Source organism: Podarcis liolepis (genome assembly GCF_965112155.1).
Source record: "Podarcis liolepis genome assembly, chromosome: 9".
NCBI classification, from domain to species: Eukaryota; Metazoa; Chordata; class Lepidosauria; order Squamata; family Lacertidae; genus Podarcis; species Podarcis liolepis.
Genome location: NC_139564.1, coordinates 15999826 through 16012752, shown reverse-complemented (window position 1 = coordinate 16012752; position 12927 = coordinate 15999826). Strand labels below are relative to the sequence as shown.

Sequence of the window (12927 nt, the reverse complement as noted above, 5' to 3'; positions counted from 1 at the left end):
AAACCCTATTCTGAACCTATTTGGGCTGCCTTGAATCAACACCCTTCTTCAAAGTTTGCTGCATACATCATCACAGGCCACTGCCAGTTGTGATACTTATTTTATCATTAATATTATTTTATTAATGATATCAATATTATTTTATTTCAAATGTAGATCATGCTAAGAAACCAAATAATAAAAACACGCTGGGGCTGCAATTCTATGTCCCAGGCTTGGGAGGAAGCCCCTTTGTATTCCAGGAACTTACTTCCGAGTAGATATGAATAGAATTCTATTGCACTGTAAAAAAAAGAATACCAAAAAAAAACACCACCAAAACAATCGTGCACCCACAAAATACATAGCAGCAGATGAGACCTCAGTAAAACAGCCATAATCCGAAAAATAAAAGTCAATTGCAAAATATAAACAGCTTGAGCTGATTTCAAATGCCTCCTTAAAGAAAAAGGCACGTGTCTGGTATGCCGTTTCTCAGGCTGCAGCAGGTTTAACCTGCTAAATTCCAAAGTTCTATATGAAACCATGATAACTTAATATGGAGCTTGCGGTGGTTTTTAGCTGCTGGAGGGTGTTTCGTTGCTAATGACAAGTCCAATTTTCAGAAGGAATTTGATTTGTATTTGTCTTCAATTTTGTAGTTGACAGCTAGTGATTTTTGCACTCGACTGTATGCGATATAACACTGCTGTATATTTCGTTTATGTTTCAGCTCTGTGTTACCGTTTTCCTGGCGGCAGTCGTAGGTGCCATATTCTTTCGGGTAACGAATGATACCACTGGTTTGCAGAACAGGTGAGGAATCCGGTGGCTGTGTGATGAGAAAATGGTGGCAGTTTTTGATTCTAGAGAAATCTTCAGACTTCTTAAGAAGATAAGAAGATCAGGCTGGATCAGGCCCATGGCCCATCTCATACCAGCACCACAGTCGCCTGTGGGAAACCAGCAAGCAGAATCTGAGCCCAAGAGTCCATTCTCCCTTCCTGTGGTTTCCTGCAATTGGAAGCATTCAGAAGCATTGATGCCTCCCATTTTGAAGCTTGAAATTTAGCTCCTGTCAATTGAAAAACACAGCCTGTAAAACAAATACTAGCTTCTGCTTGGACTTTATACATCTCTTTTATTCTTTAACTGGATAGAACTGCTAACCAGCCAGTATCTTAGCGTTCCATCTTGTAAAACCAGGCGATGACAGCTCCTTCCCCCACAATTTGTAGGGTACTGGCAGCGCCTTGCAGAGCCAGGCAGAGGCCTGGGCCAGGTAGATAATGTGCCCCCCCCTTTTTTACCCTGGGGATAACTGAAGTCTTATAAATAAGTATATAAATAATTTTCACAAAAGTTATGCTGACAAATAATGTTATTTCAAGGCTTGAGCTGTATCTGCATATAAAGACAAAATGGAAAATATAGATATACAAGACAGTGCTACCTCGGGTTACATACGCTTCAGGTTACAGACTCTGCTAACCCTGAAATAGTACCTCAGGTTAAGAACTTTGCTTCAGGATGAGAACAGAAATCGTGCTCCGGCGGCGCGGCAGCAGGAGGCCCCATTAGCCAAAGTGGTACCTCAGGTTAAGAACAGTTTCAGGTTAAGAACGGACCTCCGGAAAGAATTAAGAATTTAACCCGAGGTACCACTGTAGTGCTTTTTAAAAATACATTGGGGAAAGGATTCCAGGCCTAGTCAACAAAATTTTAAACAAATGGCCACATCTTCATCAATTTTTCATAATTTTCAAAAGAACTTTTAGCGATAAGAAAGCCAACACACTTATCTTTAAGGTACGTGTGGTTTTAATGTTTGGCAAACAAGATTTTTTTTTTAAAAAAAACCCCACCAACTTTTAATAGCATGAAAAACATGGTCCACCATCACGCTGGCTGCTTGGAGCCTTGGTAGCCTCCACCCAACCGGGGCCCGTTCCGTACTCCTCTGTGGAGCCGATCGCAGGACAGGGAAGCTTTTCTCTTGGGCCCGGTCTTATTCAACATCTTTATCAACGACTTGGATGATGGACTCAAGGGCATCCTGATCAAATTTGCAGATGACACCAAACTGGGAGGGGTGGCTAACACCCCAGAGGACAGGATCACACTTCAAAACGACCTTGACAGATTAGAGAACTGGGCCAAAACAAACAAGATGAATTTTAACAGGGAGAAATGTAAAGTATTGCACTTGGGCAAAAAAAATGAGAGGCACAAATACAAGATGGGTGACACCTGGCTTGAGAGCAGTACATGTGAAAAGGATCTAGGAGTCTTGGTTGACCACAAACTTGACATGAGCCAACAGTGTGACACGGCAGCTAAAAAAGCCAATGCAATTCTGGGCCTCATCAATAGGAGTATAGCATCTAGATCAAGGGAAGTAATAGTGCCACTGTATACTGCTCTTGTCAGACCTCACCTGGAGTACTGTGTCCAGTTCTGGGCACCACAGTTCAAGAAGGACACTGACAAACTGGAACGTGTCCAGAGGAGGGCAACCAAAATAGTCAAAGGCCTGGAAACGATGCCTTATGAGGAACGGCTAAGGGAGCTGGGCATGTTTAGCCTGGAGAAGAGGAGGTTAAGGGGTGATATGATAGCCATGTTCAAATATATAAAAGGATGTCACATAGAGGAGGGAGAAAGGTTGTTTTCTGCTGCTCCAGAGAAGCGGACACGGAGCAATGGATCCAAACTACAAGAAAGAAGATTCCACCTAAACATTAGGAAGAACTTCCTGACAGTAAGAGCTGTTCGACAGTGGAATTTGCTGCCAAGGAGTGTGGTGGAGTCTCCTACTTTGGAGGTCTTTAAGCAGAGGCTTGACAACCATATGTCAGGAGTGCTCTGATGGTGTTTCCTGCTTGGCAGGGGGTTGGACTCGATGGCCCTTGTGGTCTCTTCCAACTCTATGATTCTATGCCAGCCATGGCCCCAGGGAATCCGCCCACCGCTGCTGCACCTCCGTGTTTGTCCCAGTGCATCCCCTGCAATTGTGAATATGCTGAATTGTGAATATTCCAAGGCCCCCTTTGGAATCGGAGGCCCGGGCCAAGTGGCCCATATGGCCCCTCCCCTCTGTCTGGGCCTGGGTACTGTCCCCTCCCATTCTGCCTCCACTCACCTCCCAAGGGGCTAGTATCTTTAACATAAATTGGCAGCTGCTCAAGGGCATACACTGTAAATGCCTGTTTTCTACCAGAAATGGACCTTATAGCTCTTTTCCCAGTGGGTGAGGCAGTGGTGAAGATGAGAACATGGGATCGTCCAAGGATGAGCTTGCTAAAAAAGTGGGTTTCGGGGAGGAAAGAGGATCCTTGTTGTGAATATCAAATATTTTTTCAAAGGCTTTATGGTGACAATCCGTATTTCCTCCCCATAGAATTGGTGCTATGTTCTTTATGACCACCAACCAGTGTTTCAGCAGCATTTCCGCTATTGAGCTTTTTGTTGTGGAGAAGAAGATATTCATGTAAGTAGAACACTGCTGAACAGGCAACACTGTATATTATTATTATTATTTGCCTTATTTATTTGCTTATTTTATTTATTTATTTCAAGAATCATCTTTCTTACCCGCCCTTCACCATAAGGTCCCAGGGCAGGTTGCAATTTAAAAACGCAATATTAAAACAAGTTCAAAACATATTAAGAGTCACAGGAATAGAGTGGGTCCTAATATATAAGGCCAGGAGACAAAACTACATAATAAAGGTCCCGGACACACCTCTGTGGAGAGGTAATTTTACAGTATAGGGAGGGTTTTTTAATGTTTGATGTCTTACTATGTTTTTATACCCGTTGGAAGTCGCAGAGTGGCTGGGGCAACCCTGTCTGGTGGGTGGGGTACAAATAATAAAATTATTATTACAGCATAGGGTCCACCCTCTTCCAGGCTGCTCCCCCCCAAAAAAATAAATAAATTCTGAGGGTAGTGAACTACCAAGAGTTCTACCCTATGCTGATCTTAACACCCAAGAAGTTCTAAAGAGAAGGAGACAGTCTTACAGTGTAACTACAAACTACAATTTCCAGCCTCCCCTGAGAAGAGGAACTAACTGTTTTACATCTCTGGTCTGCATGACCCCAATGTATATTTTTATGGTAATTTTTTTTTAAAAAACGATTTAATCCCTAGCATAACATTTTCTTAAAAGACTGATAAATAAGACTGAACGGATGTAGAGTTTTGGGGGGGATGATTTTATTATGGCAACATCAAAGTTTTGTCAAACTGCATACAATGTATCTCGGTTGTTTACTGTGTTAAATTATTTCAGTACTTTAAAACTTTACCTGGTAATATTGTACTGTTTATATTCATAGACATGAGTACATCAGTGGATACTACCGAATTTCTGCATATTTCTTCTCAAAGCTAATGGCTGATTTAATACCCATGAGGACTTTACCAAGCATTATCTTCACCAGCATTGTTTATTTCATGTTAGGTAAGTATGTTGTCCTTGAAGCTATGCAACAGAGCTTGCCAGGTGGATCCTGCAACAAAATGTTCTCATGTGCAAATGCTCCTGTTCCGCTTTCCAGCCCATCAACCCTACGCATTAGGATATTCCATCCCTCCGTCACCAGGGCTTTTTTTCAGCTGGAACTTGCCAAAACTTGCACTTCTTAGGTGGGCGCTATTGCCATTATAAGAGAACAAGGGAGGAGTTAATGGTGAGTTCCGGCACCTCTTTTTCAAGAAAAATAGCACTCTCTGGCACCCAAACTGCGGCCACTCTGCTTCCAGTGCCCATTGGCAGCTTGTTGCACCCTCAGTGCACTAGGCGCTGGTTGCAGAGGGATTCTGGAGGCAGCGGTTTCATCCGGAATATACTGCTGAGTGAAGCTGTCGTCGCTGTCTGCCCCTTATATCGGTCCAGGGCGATATATTGCCCAGGCCTGTTCCAAAGGCCAGGTAATGTCTGAATGGGCCATTGGCAAGTCACGCTCTTTCAGCTTTCCACCTAAAACTAAAATAATATGAGCAACCTCATATTATTTGTTGTAAAGCTGCACAAGGAGTAGAAAGCATTTCACCCATGCAGACATTATTAAATAAGCAACATCATGAAAATAAAGTGTATGTAAAGTCTATGATGCATAATAAACTAGTAACAATATTTGACTGTATATTCTTCATCAAAAAACACGCATTTTCTTTTTGATCTCTAAGGTCTAAAGGCAACACCAGAGGCCTTCTTTATCATGATGTTTACTCTGATGATGGTATCTTACACAGCGACTTCTATGGCGCTAGCAATTGCCGCAGGACAGAGTGTCGTGGCTGTAGCAAATCTACTCATGACCATCACCTTTGTTTTTATGATTGTGAGTATCCTTAAATGGTTGATAGGAAGTTGCTGGCATTGCAGCAGCTAGGAAACTGAATCAGGTGGGTGCCCCCTTTTTTTTAATAACTAAAACTTTATTGCCGGAATTGCTTTTTATTGAGTTTTATAAACAAGGACCACAGGAATAGTAAACAGTACAAATAAACAGACCAAGTTTTCTCATGTCATTTGTCTATCACAAAATTAGCATAATAAATTTGCAGTACGATCTACAACATAGGGTTCATTATTAGTGGTCAGTGTGTAAGTTCTTGGTTCCTGAATTGGTTTAAACAAAGACAGCAGGGAAACAGGATAAAACAGAGTTAACAGATAACATCCAACATCACATAACTAAACGCCTAATCAGGAGCCCTTGTGGTTGTGCTTAGATTAAGTATGAGTAATGGTCATTTTAACTCTTACGTTACCTATGAAACAATAGAAAGTGTTGGTAAATTGATGGACGTGAGAGGGGGTTTCAAAGTGAAGCTAATACTTTATGTTTAAATTTAGATCAATCAGATTGAGCCAAATGCTAGGATGGTTCGGGGATGGTTCGCTGGGATGGGTGGGATGGTTCGTTTTCTGGAATACAGTGGTACCTCGATTTAAGAACAGTCCTGTTTACGAACGATTTGGTTACAAACTCTGCAAAACAGGAAGTAGTGTCCCGGTTTGCAAACTCTACCTCGGTCCAAGAACAGAATCCGAGGCCTCATTAGGGAAAGCGCGCCTCTGTTTAAGAACGGTTTCAGTTTAAGAACGGACTTCCAGAACGGATTAAGTTCGTAAACCGAGGTACCAATGTACTGGCATATGTTATGAAATGAAACCACACTGGAGTAAAGCCATCTTTCTTGATCTGTCCGTGTGTCAACCGCAGTTTATTTGTTAAATCTTTCAAGAAGGGCTGATTCCCAAACAGCTTTGTACCAATTGTACAAGGTCTTTCCATTGTCTGGGTATCTTGCATCTCACTCCTTGTAACAAAATGGCTCATTAATTCTTTATTATGCAAATCCAGATTGTTGACTACAAAGCGTCATCGGATTAAATTTTTAATTATGGTTTTGTCTGCAGATTTTCTCTGGGTTGTTGGTAAATCTCACCAGTATACTGCCTTGGCTTGCCTGGCTCCAATACTTCAGTATACCTCGATATGGGATGACAGTAAGTGCTTCATGCAAAAATCATTTCCTCCCCAAAAGTAACTATTCTACCTATAATGGAGCCTTGGTGAAAGACAAACTAGTCAGCTCAAGCGCTTGGAAATTCTGCCCCATAATTACAGGCATATAGATAGATAGATAGATAGATAGATAGATAGATAGATAGTTTTACAGGCTTTGCCCTCAATCCAGCTAAAGTGAGTTGTGACTAAGGTTACAGCCATAAACATACTTGCTAGAGAGTCTACCCACTGAATGTAGGTCATACTCCTGAATAAACATGCATAGAATTGTGTTGTAAGATCCACTGAAAGCAAAAGGACATATCACTTTCAACGTAATCCTGATGCCGTCTGCAATGCCTCGGTTAACAGCTGCCCCTAAAGTCGACCTGGGCTGAAGCACTTCATGGATTGCTGGAACATTTGCATACTAAGTCACTTAGAATCATAGAATCTAGAGAGTTGAAAGGGACCGCAAGGGTCATCTACTCCAACCCTCTGCAATGCAAAATATTCTTTTGCCCAATGTGGGGCTTGAACCCACAACCCTGAAATTAAGAGCCCCGTGATCTACCGATTGAGCTGTTCCAGCTGTAGTAATCTGGGCTGAAGAATAGCTTCCTTTATACTCACCACCACAAAAAAGTCTACAGTCTGGGAGCCACCAATTTCAAATTTCACCAATTTCACCTTACCCCCATTATGTGGTTGTAAATAATAATGAACGTGCAAATATATATGACACTCTCCCCAAATGCTCAGAGCATTTCACATACAACCTTTGTGTTCCTTACAACAATATTACTCCCATATTGCAAATGGAAGAGGGAATGTTGAATGATAATGGCTTGTCTGATATCACCCAACAAATGTCATAGTGGAAGTGAGGACTAAATCAGCAAAACAAACTCACAGCTCATTTTCTATCCTATACTAGCTAGAAAAGAATAGTCTGCACACTACAACATTTTTACATGAAACTACGCTGCAACAACTCTCTTGCTGTTACTATGCCTTTATATCATTTTTTCTTTTTACTTTCAAAGGCACTGCAGGTTAATGAACTTGCTGATCTCAATTTCTGCAACGTAAGCATGAATGAAAATTGGAGCAATTCTAACTGTACAGATCTCAGCAAATTACAGATGTAAGTGAAATATATTTTCATTCTAGCTAGATCTAACCCACTTAGCAGGAGGCACCTACAAACCCCCACAAGAGTACTGTTCACATTAATATGATGACTGCATTCAGACATACTGAACCATAGTTTAATGCAATGTGAATGGACCTAGGTGAGCCTCGGGTTTAATTTACTTCCCTGTCCCCTCCAAAAATGGTCATTGTTTTGGATGCCTCCCAGGGGAAGAAAGGCATTAGAAAGAAATTGCTATGTTATTGTTTTGACACTATACTATTTATGATAGCAGTGACACTATGAATGGTTTTAGCGTAATCCCTTTAAATGAGGAATTCTGGAAACCCCTGAGCCAAATCAGAGGGACATTTCACTATACTGTATATATCTTATTTCATTAAGTACACACAAAAAACAGCTGTCTTAATTGCAAGTTAATTCATAACCATGAAACTAGGATCATGCTTACTGCCCACTCGGAGGCATATGGAAAATCCATGCATAGTCTGTACGCTTTTCTGTGCTGAATTTAATCTTGGTCATGCTGGATGGCCCGATGGAACATAGGAAGTTGATTTATAGCTGGGGGTGGGTGGGGCTGATGTAGTCTCACCACCACTGCCCAAGCAGATCCCTTCCCCCAAAAGATCCTACTAATTTTGCAGTAATGTCAAAAAAAAGAAGTTAAAATTATATACAGCACTGGGGTTAGGTGGAGAAGTTTTTAAATCTGCCAAATCCAGTACCCTGATGGGAAGGCAAGTTCCTTGGTCATCAGACTGATCATCCATGGAGTGCAGAGGGGTCACTATCCCCCCTCTTCAGCTGACCAAGTGAGGATGGAGGTTGTGTTCTGTGTGGTGTCTACCTTCATTCTTAGCCCAACCTGCTGTTGCCATGTGGTCCCCAGAGTATTGGCTAAGGATAGATGCACCCTTAGGCCAAAAAGCTTAGCTATCCTTGTTTTATAATGAATCAGAGCAGTGGTCCATCTAGCTCAGTGCTGTCCACACTGATGGCAGTGGCTCTTCAGTTTACGATAGGGAATCTTTTCCTGCTCCACTACAGTAGATGCCCAGGACTGAAACTGGGACTTTCTAGGTGGTGCTGTGGGTTAAACCACAGAGCCTAGGATTTGCCGATCAGAAGGTTGGCGGTTCGAATCCCCGCGATGGGGTGAGCTCCCGTTGCTCAGTCCCTGCTCCTGCCAACCTAGCAGTTCGAAAGCACGTCAAAGTGCAAGTAGATAAATAGGTACCGCTCCGGCAGGAAGGTAAACGGCATTTCCATGCGCTGCTCTGGTTCGCCAGAAGCGGCTTAGTCATGCTGGCCACATGACCTGGAAGCTGTATGCCGGCTCCCTCAGCCAATAAAATGAGATGAGCGCCGCAACCCCAGAGTCTGTCATGACTGGACCTAATGGCCAGGGCCCCCTTTACCCTTTACTACCATTGGGAAAGGGTTATGTGCTCTTTCTGTGCTAAGCTGCAAAGTCACTGGCTACTTCTGGAGGGGAGGGGGACACTTATAATACGTTGCAATTCTAGGAATAATTCTCAAAACCTCTACTTGTACTTCTTTGTAGGTGCACTGGAGAACAGTATCTCAAAAGCCAAGGGATCGAACCAACTGCATGGGGCCTGTGGCAGAACCATGTTGCACTTGCTTGCATGACCGTAACTTTCCTTACGATTTCATACATGAAGCTGCGTTTCATGAAAAAGTTCTCTTAAAAAGCAACAGCTTGGAAAACAGATCTATGATCCAGGCTGCCCTGGGGGTATCATAAGTAGCAGAGCTAAAGGCATAACTATTCTCTTCTGCTGGCAGTCTTATTTCTTTCTTAGAACACATGATGGAGAAAAACATTGCCAAACGCCTGCATTTGTAGTGCACCAAAATATTCTCTTTTAATATTGCTATACTTATTTAGTGGCACTTCCAACTGCAGGCAGGCAAATGCCTGAACAGTTATTTTCAACTAGCCTGATCCAATCAAGACTGACTTGTAAGCTCTGTAAATTTCAGTGGGAGAGAGTTCATCATGTGTTTAATTCTCCAACAGAAACCAATAGGATATAAAGTTTGGAAGGAAGAATATTTATTAGAACAGTTTTTGAGAGGTTTGCCCTCACATTTTGAAGTGTGTAAAGGCAAACAGATTCAACTTAGGAAGAAACTTGGGTTTTTAAAATGAAGCCCTTTTCGTTCACAGGCTTTGGAATACAACTTCTGCTACTGCTTTGATAGCACTTTTGGTGTGTTTGGAGCATGTCACACAGATTAGCATTACACCCATGAACCTTCCCTTATGTTCGGTGCATGAATGGAAGGAGGAAAGAACATGATTGAAATTTCACCCCCCAAATCCCCTTTCTGGCCCTGTCCCCCTGGTGTCCATGCAGTTAGCATGGTGTTTGGAAAGTAGAGACTGTCATGCATACTGTTGCACACACACACACACACACACACACACACACACACACACACACCTTCCTTTTCAGACACTGCACAAAACATTGACTTCAGAGTGGAGGACTTCATGCGTTTATTGAACGTGGTGCTAGAGTGTCATGTGAAAACCTGTTAAGCCAGTGTATCAGATACGCAAAGCAGCATATACTAGGATCTCAACAAGGTTTGCTTCATTTTTTAAAAAAGAAAAGCAGCTTTGGGAGATGGGGTGAATGTGTGTAGAGATTAAGTGGGGCAGGGAGCTGGGACAAAGGATGCTCCTTATTTTCATCACTGCAGGTTACGCCCCCCCCCCCATGGCTTCCCATCCACAGTGTTTGGAATCAGTTTGCCCACTTTCATTTAAATCAGAATTCAAGCTATTATTTCATTGCATGTAGTTTGTGAAATATCTTCTTTCTCTCCCCCCCCCCCGCCCCAAATAGGAGCTAGTCAAGAAATTAGCATATCTCAAATTTAATTTAGAAATGCTTTTATTTAGGGCATCCTATGAATGGGAAAGTTTTGCATACGAATTGTAACTAAATAGTTGAAAAATAACTGCTTATTATACACTTTATGAAAAGGATCGTGTTCCTTGAAGTGCAATCGGTTACAGATACCCAGTATTATGGTTAATGATTTTTTAAAAAAATTTTTAAATGTTTCCTTTCTGTTATGTAGCCTCTTTGCCCCATTTTGAGTTTAGGTTAGGCGGCAGAACCTCATGAGCTGAGTTGGACCCTGAATGGCTTACAGCTTTATCACTTCAACTCACCCTCAATCTACTTTCATCTCTGCTGTGTGCTGATATTCTTACTGATGAGTGTGGGCCTTAGGGAACAAGGGCAGACTGTCATCTTACACTTGTACAGCATTTTGTTTCTGTAGGTACCCTGAAAATAAACAAACAAATAATATCAGATGCAGTGAATGTGTTTTGGCTTCAGCCTTTTCAGACACATACATACGTTTGGGGACCCATTTTTTAATCTTAAACCATATATGGTGGTAAGTGCTCCTGTTGCGACCCACCTTGGATCAGGCTATGTATGACCCAGTAGCTGGTCCTGACCCACCAAATGAAGACCAGTGAATGAGTGCAAACTGCTGCTCCCTAAAACAGTGGTGCTGTAAGCTCTGGCCATTTGAGTGGAAGTTCAGGGCTTCCTACTCATCAAAATGAGCAAGAGTACTACCAAAAAGCACCAGGTTGGGTTTGCCACATTTTGAAGTACCATTTAAAGAGCAGTCACCACCATGTAAGCCTGACTGGAGGTTGTCTTGTAGTGTTAGCTTCTATGTGCTGACTGATTTTGTCCTTGGTTTAGCATGGATAGATAGATAAATAAAGATATAGATATAATAATAATAATTTATTATTTGTACCCCGCCCACTCTGGGCGGCTTTCAATAAAGATTAAAAATACATTAAAATGTCACACATTAAAAACTTCCCTAAACAGGGCTGCCTTCAGATGCCTTCTAAAGGTCAGACAGTTGTTTATCTCTTTGACATCTTATGGGAGGGCGTTCCACAGGGCGGGTGCCACTACCGAGAAGGCCCTCTGCCTGGTTCCCTGTAGCTTAACTCTTTATGTACTGTGAGAGCAAACAGAACACATTTTTATTAATGCTGCAGTAACATACCTAATCAACACTGCTGGATATCATATTATTTTGATCTTTCCTCCTTTCGGATAAAATAAACTCAATAAATAATAACTAATTATGTTAATTGTGAAAAAGAACAATGCACGGGGGGTGGGGTGGGCAGAGCTGGCACAAGCCATTTTGGTGCCTGAGGCAAACCACAAAATACTACCTCCCTGACCACGGGAGAAGAAAGGATGAGTGAAAATCTAAACCAGAAACAAAGAAGGAGGGAGAGCCAGTGGTGGTGCAGTGGTTAGAGAATTGAACTTGGACCTTGGAGACGAAGGTTCGATTCCCCACTCAACCTTGAAGCTGACCTTGAGGGCTAATCCACTACCTCTCAGCCTAGCCTGCCTCACAGGGTCGTTGTGGGGATTAAATGAGGGGCAGGAGAACTAGGCAAGTCCCCTTGGAGCTGCATGGAGAAAAATGGTGGGGATATAAATGCAGAAAACACAGTGGTACCTCGGGTTAAGAACTTAATTTGTTCTGGAGGTCCATTCTTAACCTGAAACTGTTCTTAACCTGAGGTACCACTTTAGCTAATGGGGCCTCCCGCTGTGCCGCCGGAGCACGATTTCTGTTCTCATCCTGAAGAAAAGTTCTTAACCTGAAGCAATATTTCTGGGTTAGCGGAGTCTGTAACCTGAAGCGTCTGTAACCCGAGGTACCACTGTTTTTGCTGCTTACTTTGGAATCAGACGCTCTTTTAATTCTCCAGTGCCCGGCTGTCCAAAAGCTCCAGCTCCCCACGAGAAAACTCTCCCGTTGTTGCAAACGGCCAGTGAGTGCTCCTTCCCACAGCTTACGTGGACAATGGTCTGTGTTTCCAGCGCTTGGATTTGCTCTTTCAGAGATGGACACATAAGAAAGAATATTCATTTGTACAGCCAGAGGGGTCATTGACATATTTAAACCGTCTAGAAAAGCAAATGGTGATGACTTGGGTTCATGAACTGCAACCTGACGTACCACTGTAAAAAGATCCTGCTGACCCTGGGGATCCTGTCGCCTCACCTTGTCCCATGGGGGCGGGGGCAGCCCATGTAACCCAGAAACAGGAGCCCCCCCCTCCCATTGGTGTAGCCAAGGGGGAGGGGCTGCCTCCCAATCAATTAAAAAAAAACTTAATTGAGATTCTGCCCACCCAACCCACAACATGAAGCTTGCCC

The 12927-nt window shown here is 42.6% G+C and overlaps 2 protein-coding genes and 1 long non-coding RNA gene across 6 annotated transcripts in view; 1 reads left to right on the top strand and 2 right to left on the bottom strand.

Annotated features, from left to right (window-relative positions):
* LOC310685800 (broad substrate specificity ATP-binding cassette transporter ABCG2-like) overlaps positions 1 to 9646 on the top strand; it is a 31452-nt gene extending 21806 nt beyond the window's left edge. For all 4 annotated transcript variants that reach the window (XM_083458753.1, XM_083458750.1, XM_083458751.1 and 1 more), the window contains 7 exons: positions 713 to 795; positions 3380 to 3469; positions 4324 to 4448; positions 5177 to 5331; positions 6417 to 6506; positions 7554 to 7654; positions 9231 to 9646. In XM_083458753.1, the coding sequence (XP_083314879.1) occupies positions 713 to 795; positions 3380 to 3469; positions 4324 to 4448; positions 5177 to 5331; positions 6417 to 6506; positions 7554 to 7654; positions 9231 to 9378 (792 nt within the window). In that variant the 3' untranslated portion in view covers positions 9379 to 9646. The remainder of the gene's footprint in view (positions 1 to 712; positions 796 to 3379; positions 3470 to 4323; positions 4449 to 5176; positions 5332 to 6416; positions 6507 to 7553; positions 7655 to 9230) is intronic.
* Positions 1 to 12914, bottom strand: part of LOC310685756 (putative E3 ubiquitin-protein ligase HERC6) — a 121452-nt gene extending 108538 nt beyond the window's left edge. Inside the window, exons 1-2 of the mRNA XM_083458627.1 lie at positions 12728 to 12914; positions 12446 to 12602 (exon numbers count right to left, since the gene is read on the bottom strand). Of these exons, the coding sequence (XP_083314753.1) occupies positions 12446 to 12602; positions 12728 to 12833 (263 nt within the window). The 5' untranslated portion in view covers positions 12834 to 12914. The remainder of the gene's footprint in view (positions 1 to 12445; positions 12603 to 12727) is intronic.
* Positions 5428 to 11832, bottom strand: LOC310686007. Its single transcript, XR_014515632.1, has 3 exons — positions 11750 to 11832; positions 10878 to 10995; positions 5428 to 6556 (listed from the first exon to the last, which is right to left on the bottom strand). It is a non-coding gene; the product is annotated as an uncharacterized lncRNA (long non-coding RNA).
* Positions 12915 to 12927: the final 13 nt, after the last annotated feature.